Genomic DNA, 19,491 nt, shown 5'->3' with positions numbered 1-19,491 from the left:
ATCTGATATAAGCTCTTGGCATATAATGTTCTCCTTGTCTGGAACTCTATCCCCTGTCATGTTTGGCTTCTCCCTAACACTGGAATCAAAGAAACACCCACTCCCCAGTGGCCCAGCCAAGGCCAAGTCATCCTACCTGCTACTGCACAGCCACAGGGAAGCCTTTCTCTAGTCGTGGGATGGTGTCTGCCTTGTGCACCAGGCAGCTGAGTGCCTGGAACAGTGTGCTGGGTCTGCAGCCTCCTCTTCATTCACATCGTCTGGCAGTGCTGAAGGCTGAGCACAGACCAGTTCATCAAGAGAGTAAAGAAATGATTATGAATGAATGAATGAATGAATGAGGAAAGCCAAATGGAAGCTGCAGGGGTGCTAACGTCAACTCCAGTCTTGTGGGATGACCCTAAAGCCACTGGCCATCTTTACATCTCTTGCGTGCCTTCTGCTGTGGCAGGCAGGGCTCAGGCTGAGTGGCCAAGGTCAGCAGTGAGGCCAGCTCACCCTGCCATCCTGAGGTAATGAGGGCCTGGGTTACAAGTTAACAGCGTAGGGCCTTCCAAGAAATTACAGATTCACGGGGTTGGGGGGGGGGGGCACCCACCCAGCCCTCCACCCATTCTGTGGCTCCTGGCAGAACACAAGGAGGCAGGGGAGGAGGGGACTGGGCAGCAGACACCACTGGGGGGCCCCCACAACAGGGATGAAACACTGTTTGGGAGCAGGAGCAAGTGGTAAGTACTCACAGCCAGGTGTGGGGGGTGCAAGCCCTTAATCCCAGCACATAGTAGAGGCAGGAGGATCTCTGAGTTTGAGGCTAGCCTGATCTATGTAGCAAGTTCCAGGACAGCCAGGGTTACATAAAGATACCCTGTCTCAAAAACTAACCAGAAGGTTCTCAAGTTCTCCTGGATGCTTCTCCCTCAGTGAGAGGTCATTGCAAGACAGTGCCTTGGGCCTGGGACTTTTATGTGAAGGGTCTCCAGAGTCCAGAGAGGGGAGGTGGGAGTTCTTGGCCAATAAAAAAGTTGACCTTGGGCTGAAATTGTCATGGTATTGGGCTCCCAGCCTACCCCAATCCTCTCCCTCCACCCATGTCCTCATCTCAGGAATGTCCTTTCTACTGGCCTGGGCTGTAGCTTGGGGGATTCCAGGCAATATCGGGGCCTTTTGACACTGTTGTGCTCAGCTGGACACAGGCAGTTGGAATCAGCATGGAGGGCCATCTGAGCTTCTAGGATGTGGAGTGGTGGAGAAGATAGTATCTCCCTATCCCTGGAGTGGTCAGAGTGGGCTCTACTCTGCCTAGGTTGCACTGGAGGTTGGAAGGTCCCTGGCTGGAGCATCTACCCCCTTAACCTCCCTGCTTGTTCAGGTCTCAGGCTGGTTGAAGTAATACGGGACATTACATTACGTATCTGTTAGTTCTCATGCGTGCCTGGGGTAGGATCAGCCTGAGTTCCCAATGCCCAGGGCCAGTGCGAGCACTGCAGGGAGCAAAGCAGCTGGATGAGTGTGGGATCCTTAGTACAAGGGCAGTGCCAGAAGAAGAGATTGAGGATTTAGAGGTCAGCTAGATCCAGCTAGAGAAACCTTCCCGCTCCCTGATCTGAAGTCACAGGCTGGCAGACTTCCTGCTGTCTTTTAACTATCATCCAGCCCACTGGTTCTCTCTCCCCAGGTCTCTGATACCCCTGCTGGATCCAGACTCTGGGCTATTGGTCCTGGCAGGAAAGGTGAGCAAAAAGTGGGATCGTCCCACCTACTGCCCTCCATGTGCACTGCTCAGAATTTAGGCCCTTGTGCTGTTTTCTGCAAGGGAGAACTGTGCATCCCAGTCCTGTGCTGTGTTCACCTAGGCAGCCAAGATGACATGGCCTCTAGGTCATCCTTAGGAGAAGACCTCAGTGTTGGTATGCTGTTGGCATGCCCTAAGTGCTCATCCTTGGTGCTCACCACATAAAGTAATGAGCAAGTGAGGGGAAGCCTGTGCAGGGTACAGCTCGGCACCCAGCAGAATCAAGGCCTGAGCGGTTGCCGCGTGTGGTCAGGTAGAAGTCAGGCTGTGTTTGTTTCAGGGTGAGAATCAGCTGTACTGTTACGAGGTAACCCCACAGCAGCCTGCGCTGAACCCAGGTGAGTCCCTGCCCTCCTTGCCACCCTGCCACTGGATCTCTCCCCTCTCTGACTGTCCCCTGTGGTGTCCTTGACAGTGACCCAGTGCATTCTGGAGAATGTACTACGAGGAGCAGCCCTTGTTCCCCGGCGAGCACTGGCTGTCATGAGTTGTGAGGTGCTCCAAGTCCTTCAGCTGAGTGACACAGCCATCATACCCATCAGCCACCACGTCCCCCGAAAAGTGAGAGGGGCCCTGGCAAGGCATTGGGGACCTAGAGGATTTGGGCCTCATTGACTGACTGCCTGTCCCTCACCAGGCTGTGGAGTTCCATGAGGACCTGTTTCCAGACACAGCCGGCTCTGTGCCTGCTTCTGATGCCCACACATGGTGGGCTGGGGACAATCAGCAGGTAAGGCCAACCTTGGTTCATGCTGCTCCTCTCTTATTCCCTGGTCCCAGCAACCCCTGGGAGCTCCCACTTGGTTCTCTCAACCTCATGTCTACCCCTCCAAAGGTCCCCTTCATATCTGGCAGCATGCGCCTCCCTCAATGACCTGCCTACCCATAGGTCCAGAAGGTCAGCCTCAACCCAGCCCACCGGCCCCACCCTAGCTTCACTTCCTCCCTGGTGCCCACTATGGAACCATCCCCTGACATGGTCCAGCCTGCAGAGATGTCCAGAGCTGACACAGACCTAAGTGTAAGTACCAAGTCACCTCTCCTACAGCTATTGAGATACCACAGTAGGTAGTGAAGGGATCAGGAGGCTCTTCCATTCACCTGCCAAACAGCCTTTATGATCTTTAGCTGTCAGGCGTAAGAGAGGTGTGTGCAGCGTAGTAAAGAACTTAGCTTTGTGTTCTAAGCTGGGCAGGTGTTAAAGAAGCAGGGCTGTTCTTGAAATGCCAGAAGCTGTAATGCCCCACCCTCGAACACACTGGGAGACAGGAGCAGCCACCTCTGTCCCCACGACCTAAAGCTCATCTCCTCCCTTCTTTTTTTTTTAAATAAAGATTTATTCATTTATTTATTTAATATATGTGAGTACACTGTCACTGTGTTCAGACACACCAGAAGAGGGCATCGGATCCCATTACAGATGGTTTGAGCCACCTTGTGGTTGCTGGGAATTGAACTCAGGACCTCTTAACCACTGAGCCATCTCTCCAGCCCTCATTTCCTTCTTTCAATTGCCACCTGACTCATGCTTCAGCAGGCTCATGCCCAGACCATTATCCCAAAGCCCAGAGGAGCCCAGAGACAATGTCCAGGAATTGGCCATCTGTTGCCTTTCTGCTTGGTCATTATACCCAGGGACCATTGGCTGACCACGCCCTTCTCTCCAGGAGGGCTTTTCTTCCCCTAGCTCACTGATCTCACCCTCCACGCCATCCAGTGTGGGCCCTTCGCTCTCCAGCACCAGCGGCATTGGTACCAGCCCCAGCCAGAGGTCACTTCAGAGTCTGCTGGGTAAGCTGCTCAGGACAGGAGGAACCTGTCTACTCCCAACCCTAGCCCCTTCCTCTGTCCACCAACCCTGAGGAAAGACCTTATATAGTAACCCAGGCTCGTGCCGCTAGGACCACCAGTTTGTAGGCTGTAGAGGACATGGGCAAGCCTCTTAGACAAACTGTGTATGGCAACCCCACAGTGCCCTACCTGGGTCCACACCAGGTTCCTTCCAATGAGGGCAGCAGGTGGCCAGGACGAGGTGCAGGATGCACAGGCACAGCATCCTCACACTCGCTGTGTCCCCACCGCCCACCAGGCCCCAGTTCTAAATTCCGCCATGCTCAGGGCAGCATCCTCCACCGAGACAGCCATATCACCAACCTTAAGGGACTCAATCTCACCACGCCTGGGGAAAGCGATGGCTTCTGCGCTAACCGGCTACGTGTGGCTGTTCCCCTGCTCAGCAGTGGTGGGCAGGTAGCTGTGCTTGAGGTAAGGGCCCTGCCCCATCAGGGTTACCCTGACTAGGGTCCCTGTAGTGGGCAAGAACAGGACACTAAGGGTCTACCCCAACTCACTGAGCACAGACGTGCATGCATGAGGCATCTGCCCAACATAACCTCTAGCCACCCCTGCAGCCTCATGTGGTAGGCGCCTTTTTACCCCGTCTTTCAGATGAGAGTGAAGAAGATCAGAGAGGTGTAGTGACTTGACCTTGTCATGCAGCTTCGTAAGTGGAGCTGGGTTCCAACCCAAGCAGCCTGACCCCCAAGCCTGACTCCTTTCACCAGTCCACGCTGCTATGCCCTCACTTTCTGGGGCCTCACAGTTGGCACTCGGGACTCAGCACAAGTTGGCCAAGGCAGAGCTTGGGCCACCCAACAATGGGGCTGTCTGTCTGAGAAGGTGGGCCCGGCACCTGTTTTCCTGGGACTGGCTCTCTTGCTCGGCTCTGATATGCCTTGGGATGGGGGTTTTGCCCACAGCTGCAGAAGCCAGGCCGTCTGCCTGACACAGCACTGCCTACACTTCAGAATGGGACAGCTGTAATGGATCTGGTCTGGGATCCCTTTGACCCACACCGGCTCGCTGTGGGTAAGGAGCCTGGGTGCCCAGGGCTGAAAGAAGGCTCCAGTCCCTGAGTGAGCAGGGAAGCCAGGTATGTCTGGCCCTGCAGTGAACATACACTCCTCTTTCCATAGCTGGGGAGGATGCCCGGATCCGGCTGTGGCGGGTGCCCCCTGGTGGCCTCAAGAATGTTCTCACCACACCTGAGACTGTGCTCACAGGTTAGAGGGAGCTGATATGATAAAGCCAGTTGGGGAGCTGCTCCCCAGGGGCTCAGCAAAACTTCCTGGTCCTCTCCAGGCCACACAGAAAAGATTTACTCTCTGCGCTTCCACCCCCTGGCTGCCGATGTACTGGCTTCCAGTTCCTACGACCTAACCATTCGCATCTGGGACCTTCAGGCTGGAGCTGAGCAGCTGAGGCTGCAAGGCCATCAGGACCAGGTAGGACAACTGCAGAGGCAGGGGCCTAGGAATGAAAGGAGACACCCCATCTTATGGCCTTGTCTGTCCCCAGATTTTTAGCTTGGCCTGGAGTCCAGATGGAAAGCAGCTGGCCACTGTATGCAAGGATGGGCATGTACGGGTCTATGAGCCCCGGAGCAGCCCTTTGCCCCTGCAGGTAAGCATGCTGGGACAGAGACAAACTTAGGGGCTACAACCCTTTGAACATCCCTGCAGGTGCACATGCATGGGCTGGGGGTGGGGGAACTTCACGGTCTTATTGCCCCTAAGCAAGCAGCTTTATAGAACTAGAGGAAGGGCACCTGTGGGAAGCTCTGTATCCCTGTAGGTGAGCGCCTTTGGGCTAAAGGTAAAATGTCCCTTTTGCTGATTTGGAAGGGCCTTTGACTGAGTTTCATGTGATGTATCTCACCAGGAAGGTCCAGGTCCTGAAGGTGGCCGTGGAGCCCGCATTGTCTGGGTGTGTGATGGTAGTTGTCTGCTGGTATCTGGCTTTGACAGGTGAGGACTTAGGGGCCACCATCCCTTGGTTTCCCTTTTCCCAAGGTCAGAGCATCTGTCCAGTGTGCCAAAACTTCACATGGCCAGGTGCGCATGCCTTAAGTTTCCAGCACAAGTGGATTTCTGTGAGTTTGAGGACTACATAAGGAGTTCAGGGACAGCCAGGACTATGTAAGAGAGAGACCCTGTCTCAAAATGAAACATGGCTAAATGGAAGAATGGATGAATGAGGGGGGTAGGTAGATATACAGATCAACGGATCAATGGCTTATAGGATGATGGATAAATAGAGAAATTGGTAAATGATTAGACAGATGGATAGATAGGCTGGTGGTTGGGTGGGAGAAAGTATTGGAGAGGAAATATGTAATCATGGGATTCAGAAGGTGAGGCCAGGCCCAGGAACCCATGCCTGATGGAGACACACGCATAACACAGGAAAGAGAAGCAAGCCTGAAGGAGAGGCCTGAGGGACGGGCTTCAGGCACTTGGATGAGGGATTGAAGATGGCAGCCCAAGAAAGGTGTCATCCGATCTGGGTCACCCAAACCTGAGGAGAAAAGCTGCACTGCATGGAGGGAGGATGTCCAGCCCTGCTGGGGCTGAGGGTGCAAGACAGAATGTGAGGGGAGAAGGCCAGCCAGGAGGCTGCAGTAGACCAGGCTAGGCACTGGGTTCAGGGTTGTACAGCAGACAAGACAAGTGGAGGCCAAGCAGGGAGTTGGACACTGTTTCCCCAGCCGGGCCACTTCTAAAGGCTAGACTCATCTCTCCTTTGACTACTGGGCCTTAGACTGTCCAGCCCAGAAAGGAGCAGGGTCTCTGTAGGAGTCTTTGCCCTACCTCAGGCCTCTTCAGCTCTAAGGATCTGCTCTACCCCTGACTCCCTGGCAGCCGAAGCGAGCGCCAGCTGCAGCTGTTCACAGCTGATGCCCTGGCAGAAGGCCCTTCAGCTCTGCTGGGACTCGATGTGGCTCCCTCGACCCTGCTTCCCAGCTATGACCCTGACACAGGCCTGGTGCTACTCACCGGCAAGGTTAGCTGGAATGGACTGGCTGGGTGTGAGGCAGGGTCTCATGTAGCTGGAAGCTTCACTTTCATACCCTCTCCTTGTCCCCCAGGGTGATACCCGTGTGTTCCTGTACGAGGTGCTCCCAGAGGCCCCTTTCTTCTTGGAGTGCAACAGCTTCACATCACCTGACCCTCACAAGGTGATAATCACCCTCACCACTGAACCCTCTGTCCATAAGTTGCACTGCAAGGGTCGCATGCCCCCTCGTGGCCATGTGTGAAAGTGCAGGAGCCAATGGGGGTCAAGAGAGTCAAGATCCTGTGCCCAGCAGCATGTATAGCTGACTGTAATAACCTAGGAATTTTGAGAGCTGGCTTTATATTTAGCCACTGCTAAAAATTAAACCACATAAGGTTAAGTTAAATGAACCAGGCATGGTGGCACATCCCTGTCATACCAACACTCTGGAGCCAAGAAAGGAGAATCATGAGTTGAGACCAACCTGGGTGCTATGGTGAAACCTTGTCTCAATCAATCAAACAGAAATCCAAGGAAACAAATCCTCTTTAGTTGCTTGCTTATCTTGATGTGGTATGCATGTGTGTTAAAGTCATGCAGGGCAGGGGACTGTCCCCTAGTAGCATATGGCATACTCCTGACATCTCTTTTCAACTGCTTGATGTAGGACATGGTGGGACTTTGTCCTCCATAGAAATAGGCCAATGCTACGTGTCTGGTCTTTTTCCCTTAAAAGCACTGGTTGGTCCCATTGACAGCACACCAGTACTGTCTTAGTTACTTTTCTGTTGCAGTGGAGAGAAACCATGACCAAGGCGACTTACAACCGAACACATTGAACTGTGGCTTGCTTACTGTTTCAGAGGATGAGGTCGTGACCATCATGCAGGGCGAGTGGCAAATATATGAGCCTACATATGAGTGAGAACATTCTCACTCAGACCAGGGCAGCCATGGCCTGGCCTAAGGAACTCGGCTCCTCTAGGGTGTTCTGTATCCACCCAGGAGCTCTTGACTCAAGCTTCTACTTCCTCATCCCCCTAGGCCTTTGTTCTTCTGCCCAAGACTGAGTGTGACATAAAGGACGTGGAGTTTGCCCGATGCCTACGTCTACGTCAGACCTCCTTGGAGCCTGTTGCTTTCCGGCTGCCCCGGGTCAGAGTGAGTTTGGGTGAAGGACTCAACCTCCTCTTTTTGTGGCTGGGCCAAGACGAGGACTTAAGTTCTTACCTGTTCGTGCACCCAAACCTCTCAGCTGTCTACTTGTGGGGGAACATCTGCCTTCATAGTCTACTGAAATTCTGCAAAGCGTGGGAATGCCAGTGTGGGTGGGGCCAGGTCTCAGGCCTTATGTGTCCTGGGCCACTGGTCAGTGTCTCAGGATAGCCCCTTCATCCTCTGCAGAAAGAATTCTTCCAGGATGATGTATTCCCGGACACGGCTGTGACCTGGGAACCAGTTCTCAGTGCCAAAGCCTGGTTTGAGGGCGCTAATAGACAGCCCAGGCTACTGAGTTTGCAGCCTCCTGGCATGACCCCAGGTAGGGTAAGGAATAAAACGGGGAGACAGCAGGGGTCGGGGATCTGGACAGGGGTAGAAGGAGGAACAGAAAATCTAAGTCTAGTCCTTCATTTCTGCTGCCACAGAGACCTCTGGCTGGACATGTCTCCAGACCCAGTCTCTGAACCCCTGGAGAGCGAGTCCTGTGGGTTGTGTTTTATCCTAGCTACAATCAAATGTGTACACACACACACACACACACACACACACACACACGTGTTGCATACTTAACACATGCAGTGCCCTTACATATATATATCCTGGTGCTATAGGAAGGCCTGGTGAATAGGGACTTTAATAACTTGTTAATGCCACTTCTTTGATCTGTACCAGAGACTCCCCTGAGGGTTGATTCTAAACAGGACCTTCTCTGATGCCTGTCCTTGCTTCACCCCAGTAAGCCAAGCCCCCCGTGAGGCCCCTGCCCGAAGAGCGCCATCCTCAGCACAGTACTTGGAAGAGAAGTCTGACCAACAAAAGAAAGAAGAGGTGGGCCTCGGGAGAGGGCTGCCGTGCAGTACAGACGTGTCCTCCATGTGCTCAGTTAGCTGCCAGCTCAGGAGCCCCAACCCAGATGGCAGGAAGAACTGAATGTCACCCTTGTCTCCACACCAGACTCTGGGGAGGGGTCACACCCAGGGGTGCTTTGCTGCCCCCAGGAGTGCTATGCTGCCCCCAGGGTACAGGAAGCCAGGGAGGGCAGCAAGAGGCACACATTCTAGCCAGCCCTTACCCAGACAGCGTTAAAGATTGGAGTCCTAAGCCCATGGTGAGCCTGGTGTCCATTTAAGCCTCTGAGGTAGTGCACAGAGATGGCAGCTCCTTGTGTCAGGTACCATGTACTATAGTCTCTTGTCTCTGACCCCCTTTTGCTGTGTTTTACAATGAAAACCCATCAACTTAGCCAGGGTTCTAACTGAGGGTGCATTTTAGCATTGTTGGGGTTAAAACTGGGGTTTTAAGTTCTTGAGGTGGGAGAGTCATTTCTCAGTGCCTCTCCCGTCCACTTTCACAGCTGCTGAATGCCATGGTGGCAAAGCTGGGAAACCGAGAAGACCCATTGCCCCAGGACTCCTTTGAAGGGGTGGATGAAGATGAGTGGGTGAGTGGTGGGTGCTTGGCCCAGCTTCTTCAGCTGATAGCACTGTCCTCCTGGAGACACTGTGCTGCATACCTTCACTTCCCAGGCCCTCTGACTCCTGCTTCCTGGTTTCTCACCCCAGGACTAGCCTGCACTCGAGACACGCCTAATCACAGCTGCCACTGCCACCTCCCAGAACCACCTGCGGCCCTCCACACCTCATATCTCTGCAAACTGGACACTGCTGTGCTGGCCCTGGCATGCACATCCAGCCCAGAAGCCCTGGGTTTTGTGCAAGCCTCAGGCACTTTCACAGCTGCTGGGCCTTGCTGCAGCTCCAGAGACTGCTCCTTTGCCCTCTGGAGCCAGCATTTATCTTCAGCTGCCTGTTAGCATGTGACACCAGTGGGTGGGAGGTAGGTGTCAGTAGCATGTCTCTGGACCAACTCTGGATGCCCTGTCTCTCCTAGTCTTTCTGCTGGTTTCCTCTAACATCTTCAGTTACTACAAGCCAAGCTATCTTGCCTACTGCATCAGCCCCAGTCAAGGACACTGGGGGCTGGTCCCCCACCAGGCTTTTAGGAGCAGCTGTCTCCTCAGGGGCCTAGGACCATTTGCCCTGCTTCTCCTGGCTTGAGGCCAGGAGAAAGAGTCTCATGGAGCTAACACCTCATTACAGTGTTGTGGACCCATAACAAACAGCCCATATGCTCTGGATGTTTCCAGTAATTAAACTTTTCTAAGCCGGCTGCCTCTTGTGCTGCTCTGCTGCCTGGGAATCTAGAAGGAAGGACACAGGAATATGAGTGACAGAACCTTGGTTCTGCTCCTGCTCACACTGGTTTCACTTTGCTACATGTACCTTGTAATATACAGGAAAGACAGAGCGTCTGTTGCCTACAGCTTTGTTATAAGTAGGGACCAGACAATGCATAAGAAACAGAATGAAGAGAAACCGAATGGAGCTGACTTGGGCTTAGGGGCAAGCAAGGTGTCAGGGCCTGAGGAGGAGATGCTTCTGTTCTTTGAAAATGAAAACTGAGATCTGAAGGAGCCAATGGCAAGCAAATGGAAGGTCAGCAGTGTACCCAGGGAAGGCAGAATTTGGAGAGCTCGAGGGAAGGAAGGTAGGTTAGACAGTGGTCTTGGTCAAAGGTTCTCAATCTGTGGGTCACGAACCCTTTGGGGGGTCAAGACAGGTTGCCTAAGACCATCAGAAAACAGATATTTACATTACAGTCCAAAATAGTAACCATGAAAATAATTTTATGGTTGGGGGTCACCACAACATGAGGAACTGTATTAAAGGGTAGCAGCAGCGTTAGGAGGGTTGAGAACCGCTGCTCTAGAGGAATCTGACTTAAGGCCATTCACCAAACATACATGAGTATCCACTGCATGCCAGGCAGCCTTCCTGGTGCTTGACAGCTAAGAGTAAAGGCATAAATGTCCTGCCCACTGCGAGCTCCTACTCTAGTGGGAAGGCATAGCAATGAACAATAAAGGTTAAAAAAAAAGGAATTATGTCATAGAGCAGTGCTTCTCAACCTTCCTAACACTGCACCCCTTTAATACTGTTCCTCCTGCTGTGGTGACCGTAATCATAAAATCACTCTTATTGATACTTCATAACTGTAACTTTGGTAGTTATGATTCACAATGTAAATATTTCTGGAGATAGAAACTTGTCAAAGGCCGGGCGGTGGTTGCGCACACCTTTAATCCCAGCACTTGGCAGAGGCAGAGTTCAAGGACAGCCAGGGCTACACAGAGAAACCCTGTCTCAAAAAAAAAAAGAAAAGAAAAAGAAACTTGCCAAAGGAGTCAAAGGAAATGATAAGCGAGTCACAAAGAACATGTGCTGTTCTGATTCTGAGTCTACAGAATGTCCAGGAAAAACCCAGAGACACAAAATACAAATGAGTAGATTTCAAAGTAGGGACACAACTACTGGGCAAGAAATGGTCTGATCTGGATGGTGGTCATGGCGGAACTGAATGGTACACTTCAAAAGGTGGACCTGTTTGGTGTGTGAATTATGGATGTCCTGATGGAACTGTCACCAACACACAGACACACAAACCAGGGAAGGTCCTGTGAGAACTTGAAGAGAAGCTTTTGCAAACCAAGCAGGCAAGCTTAAATAGAAACCAAACCTGGTAACACGATGATCATCTTGGATGTAAAGATTCCAGAACCAACTGGGCAGTGGTGGTGCACGCCTTTAATCCTAGCACTCAGGAGGCAGAGACTGGCAGAACGCTGTGAATTCAAGGCCAATCTGGTCTGGTCTTGGAGGTCTAGGATAACCAGGGTTACGCAGAGAATCCCTGTCTCAAAAAAAAAAAAAAAAAAAAAAAAAAAATCAGAAAAAAAATAAAATAAGCATCTGTTGTTTAAAAGACACCTCAGCCCCTCAAAATCAGGACAGTGTGGTGGGCACATCAATGTAGGGGATCTTAGTGGGCCTCACTGAGAAGATGGCATCAGATTACAGAGTTGACTGGACATGGTGTAATGAGCTCTGGTGGCTAAGAAAGAGCTTCACAAATGGGAGGAGTCTGGAATAAATCCTACTTTTTGAAATACCTAATTTTCTTAAATATTCTAGAGATTTTGACATCCAGCCCTATTATACTCTGTCTTGTTTCATATGATGGCTTTTCCCTAAATGTTTTGGGAAAATGAAGGTAAGAGAAAAACTTGGCGCACCACTCCCCAACCGCGCAGTATCTGGGGACGCCCAACGATCCGCTGATCCTGAGGCAGGCTCCGCCCACATGCGCCGTGCCGCGAGAGTCACGCCTCTGGAAGTGCGTCGCGTCTGTGCGCACGCGCTCTCCTGTCTCTCTTGACCTCTGACCCACCAGCAGCCCTTGAGCTGGTCCCACTGGGTCGGGAAGCGGCACCCGTCCCCCTAAGGTGGAGCGGCCGCCATGGTGAGGCCTGGAATGGGGTGTTCGGGAAGGGAAGTCTAGTCGGAGTCCGGCGGCGGGCTCAGGTTCTGATGCCGAGCACCCCCGTACCCCGCAGGAAGCAGGGTCTGTAGCGTGGTGCCGGGTCGGTCGTTGGCGCCCGGGCGGTGAGGACCGCGAACCCGGGAACCGAGGCTCAGTTTGGCGGAAAACTCCCGGCCAAGTCCGGCCTCTGCGTTCCCTGCCTCGGCGTGCGCGATCCGCAGTAGGCAGTAGGAGGAGGCGATTGTTGACTGGGCTGGCTCCTGAGTGGCAGGACTCGGCGTTATCGGCGGTGTCGCTTGTCTTTTAACCGCGTTTGGCAGTTGGCTCGTCCAAGGAAGTGGTAGACCTGAGACTTGAGCTAGAATTGAAACCAGGAAGGCTGAGAGTTTGTGGCACCATTGGCACCTGAAACTTGCCCGCAGGTTCTTGAGGTTTGCCCCTAAGTGATTGGAAAGCGGTTGGTTGGAAGATCCTGTTTATTTATCTGTTTGTGACTGTGTATCACTATGTATATAGATATCGTAGCTCGCCCTGTGTAATAGCACAGGCTGGCTTTAAACTCACTGAGATCCATTTGCTTCTCTGCCTCCAGCTCCCCAGGCGGCTGGGGAGCATCGTTAATCATAGGAAGGTAGGTAGTAAACTGCTCACAGTTTCGATGTCTGGAGCTGAAGCTTTATGTAGATTGTCATTTAATCCTTCTCAATTGTCCCCATTTTTAACTTAAGGGATCTGAAACTCAGATGATTTGACATTTCCAAGTTCATCTTTTCCCGCAAGAGTCAGTTTTGGCCCAGCTTTGTTCATGTTCTGAGACTACACATTTGCCACATTATTCCTGCCTTGTAGTTAGGTCACTGCCATTTAGTGAGGACCTTTGTTGATTCCTCGTGGAGCTGGGTCTTTAGCATGCATTCTCCACATTCAGCCTTGAACTTACCTCAGCTGCTCCTGGTGGCTTAGACTTGTAAACCCAGCACTTGGAAGGCTGGGGCAGGAAGATCAGGAATTTCTGAGTTTCAGGGCAAAGGGCTGAGGGTCTAGCTCAAGTGTTACAATGCTTGCCCACCACAGGTAAGGCCTTAGATTCAATCCCCAGTACTTCCTCCAAAAGAGGAAAAGAAAGTACTGTTGGAAGGTGTGAGTACGAGCGGCCTAGGAGATTTGTACCTGGGAGTCAGATTATGTCGTATTTTGCCGGGTCTTTATGAATGTTACAGGCTTTGGTTTGGGCCACTGTCGTGCTTTGTAACTCAGGCTGGTCTCAAACTCTCCTGCCTCCGATTCCCAAGTGCTGGGTGTAGGTGTGCACCACTACCACCAAGCCTTGACAGTGTTGAGTCTTTGACGGTGTCTAGTTAGGAAGGAGGGCATTCACAGTGAAGGAAGGAAGTCAGGGCAGTGAGGCAGGTGAGAGGTATTAGTGCCAAGCCAAGGATAAACTGAATTTGTAGGCAGCAGCGGAGCACTGTGCAAGAACTGGACCACCATCAGAGCCTTTCCTCAGCACTGGAGGCTTACAGAAACCCTGCCTGGGGAGCGGGCTGTATAAGACTGTAGCTTTGGCCAAACAGAGCTAGAGTGGCTTGATTAAAGTGTTGGTTCATGGACAGCCATGCTCTTTCAGTTATGGATTGTGCACCTGCTGTTTAGGCCACTAGAGACCCAGAAACACTGTCATAAATGCCACTGTAGTCCCGACCTTCCTCCTGTCACTGACACCAGTAACTATTTGTAGGGCCCTGCACTGTGCACTGGAGGAACAGTGTACACAGGCCTGAAAGCTAGGACCCTCCTAATGCACGTCTATGACCCAAGTATCATCTTTGGGATCCCTGCTCACCAGCCCTGTTGAGGTCCTTTGTGCCGTATTGCTTCCCAGCTGGGAAAGGTAGTGTGGTGTTCTGCATTTCCACCTTGCCACTGGGGTATCGTCGGAACAATGCTTGGGGAGGCGAAACTCAGGGGTACTATCCTGTTTTACTTCTTGATGCTGAGGTGCTGGGTTCTTGGGACACCAACATACTGCTCAGGGGAGGTGAAATGCAGTCTAAGATACGGGGCCCCAGCCCATGTTTCTCCGGGTGATATACATCAGGGGCTGGGATGGTGGATGTGGTTATCAAAGTGCTGTGCACCCAGACACCACTGAGCCTAGTTATGGCTGTTGGAATACCCTTGGGGTGGGCTGTAGCTGGTAGACCTCTGCACCCCAGAAATCTTCAGCTGTGAGTAAAGCATCATGACTGCCAGACCATTAACACCAAGCAGGGTGCGGTTTGGGAGCAAAGCCGGTTGAGCTCTGACTCTAGGAGCCTACTTACCTGGCAGTCCACTTGCTTTTGTCTCCAGTGCCTCCCGGGGCTGACACCTCTCCTGCAGAGAGTATATTATTTTCCCCACTTTGCAGTTTAAGATGTGGTTCAGAAACGTAGAGTAATTTGTCCAAGGCTACAAAGCAAAGGCAGGAGGCCAATGAAGGTCAGCCTCATTCTGGCACCTTTCCCTTGCTGCTGGCTTCGAGGCTCCTAGAAGACTGACTGCATTGTGTGGATTTTACCTCTGAGGCACCAAAGGGCCTGACTGAAAGAAACTGTGTTTTTGTTCTTCTTTTCTTTTCTTTTCTTTCCTTTCCTTTTCTTTTCTTTTCTTAAACAAACAGGGTCTCCTTATATAACCTTGCTAGCCTGAAATTTACTATGTATACAAGGTGACCCTGAACTTGTGGCTGTCCTCCTGCCTCTGCCTCTTGAGTACTGGGATTAAGGCATGAACCACCAGGCTAGCACTGCCTGACCACTGCCAAATTTTTATAAAAACAGAATAATAATAATACATGGAAACCAATACTTGCTGGTCACCTGCTGTGTCATTTAGGCTCCATGCCAAACATCACTCTCTGACAGCCACTTGTGCTGATGGGAAACTGAGGCACATAGGGGTTGAGAATTTGACCAGGGTAGGAAGGCTAGGGTAGGTACAGAGATGTCCTGCATAAATGCTGGATCAGTCTGCCAGCCCCTGGAGAACACCTGTGGAAACACGGACAGCTCTGTCTCCAAATCCCAGGTGGTTGGTGAACCTTTGCAGCCATTTTGCCTTCCCTAATAGCTTCTAGGCCTTTGGCTTGAAGTGTTTGGGGATGGGGTGAGGGTTCTGCAGTTATAGCCTGTTTTGTTGTTTTTGTTTCTCTGCATAGAGACCATCCTGAGTTTTTATATAGCTCTGGCCATCCTGGAACTTGCTATGCAGACTAGGGGTTCTCCACCTGCCTTTGCCTCCTCAGTGCTGGGATTAAAGGTGTGCAGCCTCAGTTCTTAACACCCATTATTTAACAGTAGTCATGGACCTTATCAGAAAAGTACATCCATTGCTTCCAAGGCCATGTTATGGATGTGTGGCAACAAAAAGGCAGACTTTCTGTGTGATGTGAGATCTCCTGAGGGGTTTTGTAGGTCAAGGGATCCCTCTAGGGCCAGTCAGAAACTGAATTCCATCTCAGAGCTTCCTGTTCTACTTGGCAGTGGCTCTAAGTGAGCAAGGCACAAGTCAGGTGAGATCACCAGTCAGCAAGCATCTTGTTACTCAGTTTTGTGTCACAGCTGGCCAACTTCATTGCCTGTCTTTGATCACATAAGGGTCTTCTCTGGGCAATGCTTTCTTGTATGGAAGGTAGGGTTTCTGAATTCCAACCCTCTGTGAGGTTTCCCTAATGACCCATAATTATATCGGCTTGCCAAAGAAAGGACAAGGCCTTGAAGCCAGAAAGGCGAATTCTGGAGTCTTGAGTTCCTGATGAAGGCCACCGTGTTATCCCTTTGGAGTAAGGTGCTATGGGTAATAGGGCTTCAACTATCCCATGCCTCTCCCGAGTTCCAGGAAACCTCTTAAGTTCTTGGGATTAAATGACACAGGCACTAGAATGTGTTTGACACAGTACCTGGTACACAGGTATGTATCTCAGTCAATATCTGGTGACTGAGAAAATGAACCACAGGAAAGTACTAGGAAGGTCCAGTCTTCCAGCTGTACCGTATGCGCACTCTAGCTTGCAGTGAGCATTTTTAAAGAGTCCTCTGCATGCCCCTTTATACCATTTCACAGACATGGCATCCAGTTGTGTGCTTTTTTAATCCATATGTAACTTTTTTTAAAAAAGATTATTTTATGTATGTTAGTACACTGTAGCTGTCTTCAGACACACACCATAAGAGGGCATCAGATCTCATTACAGATGGTTGTGAGCCACCATGTGGTTGCTTGGAATTGAACTCAGGACCTCTGGAGCAGTCAGTGCTCTTAACTGCTGAGCCATCTTTCCAGCCCCCATGGTATTCAGTTTTTTGAATGCTGTCTACAAATCATTTGTTTCACAATAAAGTCTTTTTTTTTTTTTTTTTTTTTTTTTTTGGTTTTTTCGAGACAGGGTTTCTCTGTGTAGCCCTGGCTGTCCTGGAACTCAGAAATCCGCCTGCCTCTGCCTCCCAAGTGCTGGGATTAAAGGCGTGCGCCACCACCGCCCAGCCACAATAAAGTCTTAATGGCTCACCATTAACCCATCCTCCCTTGTGTGGTTTCCAGCCTAGGATGCTCCCAGGGTGTCTGATTCTAGCCCTGCCTGCTGTACTTGTGGTTCACTGCTCCACCTGCACGCAGGACCCAGCGCAGGAGAAATGCTGTCTTACCCCAGAACCTCCACCCGGCTGCAAACTCTGCTGCTGATCATGTCTTAGACTCCCTAGGGCCTTTGTGTGACTTACATAGTGTGATTTACATAGTATTGGGATCTAGGTAGCCTGGCCATGCGGGAGTTGACTTTTCTGCTTGGATGGTGGCTGTACAGCTTGCTCTGAGAGCAGGAATTGAATCCCATGCGTCTGAATCCCCTTTAAGCTCTTTCTTCTCTCCTGAGCACTGTGTTCTAAGTAGACTGTTAGCTCTCCCACCCCTTTGTAGTGTGCGTGCATGTGTATGTGCACACATGCATGCAGAGTGGTGTTGGGTGTCTTTTTTTTTTTTTTAATCACTCTCCACCTTTTTCCTTTGAAGGAGGGTCCCTCTGCCGCCAACCCCTTCCCATACAGCCTTTTCCTGAAGGCCAAGGGGAGCCAGTCTGCCTCTGGGAACTCCAGTTTGAGTATCTGGAGCCACCAAAGAAAGGGAGTCTAGAAGAGGTAGCTATGTACAAGGTGCTTCTTTTACCCACAGGCCAAGTACCTGGCCCAGATCATTGTGATGGGTGTGCAGGTGGTGGGCAGAGCCTTTGCCAGGGCCCTGAGGCAGGAGTTTGCAGGTAAGCCTCTATTTCCTTGTATGCTTGGGAACCCTTATGCAGTTTAGATTCCCCGTGTGCTATGTCAGTTGTGAATGAAGAGATCTCTTTTGGCTAGACTTCTGTGGCTTGGGTGGCCTGGAGTACTTTCCCATGGTAGGAGGCAGTGCAAGACTTTGAGAGATTCCTATGTACAGGAAAAGTTAACTTCCAGTTAGGCCTGGCTAGAGTGTCCAAGGTGAACAGCCCTTTGGCAGCCCATTTTGGTAAATAAAGTAAGAGTCTGGCTGCCTTCAAGGAGAGCTGAGTAATCCCAATGCAGACTCACTGGCTGCAAAATTAAAATTGTATTCTGTCACCAGAGGCCGTCTGCTGTGATAGTCTAAGCACTGGCTAGCCATTGTGGAGGCTCTTCACACCAGCTGTTGCCCCTCCCCTGCCTGTGGCTTACCAGAGTAGCTTAGAGCTCCACATATGCTAGGCCTCTGGATAAGGAGGGAGGTGGGAAGAGGGGCAAATCATCTAGTCTAGATTGGGGGACTACAAGCATAGTGTAGCCTTATCCTGTCATTCAGTGTGGAATGTTTGCCACTCCTTAGCAAAATGTTTTTTTCATGTCACTTAGAAGGCTTAGGGGAAGCTCTGAGCCACCCAGGGGGCTAAGCAGTCACCATGTATCTACAGCAAGCCAGGCAGCAGCTGATGCTCGAGGTCGTGCTGGGCACCAGTCTGCAGCTGCATCCAATCTCTCTGGCCTCAGCCTCCAGGAAGCCCAACAGATTCTCAACATCTCCAAGCTGACCCCTGAGGAGGTCCAGAAGGTGAAGCCCCTATCTGTGTTGGGGTGGTGGTCCACAGGCAGACAGAAGAGGGCAGGTGTGGAAGTGCTAACCACAGCCAGTGGGAGCTTGAAAAGCCCCAGGCAGAACAACTACAGAAATATGGCTGCTAGCTGTAGCAGCTGGGCCATCCCCACAGGGTTACCTGTCCCTCACATGTCCTTGTGGTTACAGCAGCTTCCCAAATGCTGTGGCTCAGGCCCATTCATTTCTCTTGTCAACTGCCTTCTTCGTGTCTCACCCAGAAACTAATGTGCACTGTCTCATCTCCCTGCAGAATTATGAACACCTGTTTAAGGTGAATGATAAGTCTGTGGGTGGCTCTTTCTACCTGCAGTCAAAGGTGAGTGTCCCTTAACTCTTGAGGAAGGATGCCACACACTTCCCCTCCTACCCTGGGGTGCTGTTAAAGCTGTTTTAATCATAAAGGTCCACTGTCCTCTAGGGGGTAAAGGTCCTCCATTCAGGCAGAGCAGAGGCTCAGAATCTGATCTCCCTCCTCAGGTTGTCCGTGCAAAGGAACGCCTAGATGAGGAACTCCGAATACAAGCCCAGGAAGACAGACAGAAAGGGCAGATGCCCAAAACGTGACTGCTGGGCTCTCCACATCCCACCCATTGCCTCATAATTTATAGCCTGGTAATAAATGTGTTTTCCGTGTTTCTCCACTGCATGTTCCTGTTTGAGAAAGCTTGCTCACTTACTGCCTGCTTTGGGCTGTGACGTAAGGAAGTAGCAGCCCAGCCTTGTGGGTGGAATGTTGGTGAACAGCCACATCACATACCCACTTGTTCTCACCTATGTGTCCTATCACAGTCCTGAGGAAACTGAGGGGGCTGTACCAGCCTTCCCTAGGGATAAAGAAGTCCTAGCCCCAGACCTTCCAGCTGGGACGGGATATTACTCAGTAGATCGGTCAGAGCGTTTGTAAGCAGTGGAAGCTTTGGCCAGCCTCTTGCTTTGGACCAAGGTGTTGACAGACCAAGGCCTGAACCTTGTGACGTGTACCTCAGAAGAACCTGTATCTACCTGTCCCTTACTACCTACCCTTCTAGTCCCAAATGGGAGGCCTTCTGATGACAGCTTCACAATGGAGGTAGCCTGTGGCAGGCTGAGGTGAAAGCACCAGACCAGGCCTTCAGGTGCTCTTG

The 19,491-nt window shown here is 51.4% G+C and overlaps 2 protein-coding genes and 1 long non-coding RNA gene across 4 annotated transcripts in view; all 3 read left to right on the top strand.

Annotated features, from left to right (window-relative positions):
* Positions 1 to 10,018, top strand: part of Coro7 (coronin 7) — a 52,408-nt gene extending 42,390 nt beyond the window's left edge. Inside the window, exons 10-28 of one of the 2 annotated variants that reach the window (XM_034507962.2) lie at positions 1,676 to 1,730; positions 2,073 to 2,130; positions 2,208 to 2,353; positions 2,430 to 2,522; positions 2,682 to 2,813; positions 3,460 to 3,583; positions 3,882 to 4,057; positions 4,552 to 4,660; positions 4,768 to 4,854; positions 4,934 to 5,076; positions 5,150 to 5,254; positions 5,513 to 5,598; positions 6,493 to 6,634; positions 6,720 to 6,809; positions 7,673 to 7,789; positions 8,033 to 8,168; positions 8,586 to 8,677; positions 9,204 to 9,290; positions 9,376 to 10,018. In XM_034507962.2, the coding sequence (XP_034363853.1) occupies positions 1,676 to 1,730; positions 2,073 to 2,130; positions 2,208 to 2,353; positions 2,430 to 2,522; positions 2,682 to 2,813; positions 3,460 to 3,583; positions 3,882 to 4,057; positions 4,552 to 4,660; positions 4,768 to 4,854; positions 4,934 to 5,076; positions 5,150 to 5,254; positions 5,513 to 5,598; positions 6,493 to 6,634; positions 6,720 to 6,809; positions 7,673 to 7,789; positions 8,033 to 8,168; positions 8,586 to 8,677; positions 9,204 to 9,290; positions 9,376 to 9,384 (1,987 nt within the window). In that variant the 3' untranslated portion in view covers positions 9,385 to 10,018. The remainder of the gene's footprint in view (positions 1 to 1,675; positions 1,731 to 2,072; positions 2,131 to 2,207; positions 2,354 to 2,429; positions 2,523 to 2,681; positions 2,814 to 3,459; positions 3,584 to 3,881; positions 4,058 to 4,551; positions 4,661 to 4,767; positions 4,855 to 4,933; positions 5,077 to 5,149; positions 5,255 to 5,512; positions 5,599 to 6,492; positions 6,635 to 6,719; positions 6,810 to 7,672; positions 7,790 to 8,032; positions 8,169 to 8,585; positions 8,678 to 9,203; positions 9,291 to 9,375) is intronic. The other variant, XM_034507963.2, reaches the window with a different exon arrangement.
* A 2,033-nt stretch (positions 10,019 to 12,051) lies between these two features.
* Positions 12,052 to 19,008, top strand: Pam16 (presequence translocase associated motor 16). The gene is made up of 5 exons (XM_034507964.2): positions 12,052 to 12,208; positions 17,438 to 17,522; positions 18,186 to 18,322; positions 18,618 to 18,683; positions 18,845 to 19,008. Exons 1-5 carry the CDS (start codon positions 12,206 to 12,208, stop codon positions 18,929 to 18,931), a joined length of 378 nt encoding a protein of 125 aa, XP_034363855.1. The 5' UTR covers positions 12,052 to 12,205; the 3' UTR covers positions 18,932 to 19,008.
* On the top strand, positions 12,219 to 17,098 carry LOC143442875 (uncharacterized). The gene is made up of 2 exons (XR_013111457.1): positions 12,219 to 12,686; positions 13,968 to 17,098. It is a non-coding gene; the product is annotated as an uncharacterized LOC143442875 (long non-coding RNA).
* Positions 19,009 to 19,491: the final 483 nt, after the last annotated feature.

The sequence above is a fragment of the Arvicanthis niloticus genome, chromosome 6 (assembly GCF_011762505.2).
Source record: "Arvicanthis niloticus isolate mArvNil1 chromosome 6, mArvNil1.pat.X, whole genome shotgun sequence".
Taxonomy (NCBI): Eukaryota; Metazoa; Chordata; class Mammalia; order Rodentia; family Muridae; genus Arvicanthis; species Arvicanthis niloticus.
This window is presented reverse-complemented; position numbering and strand designations above follow the sequence as displayed.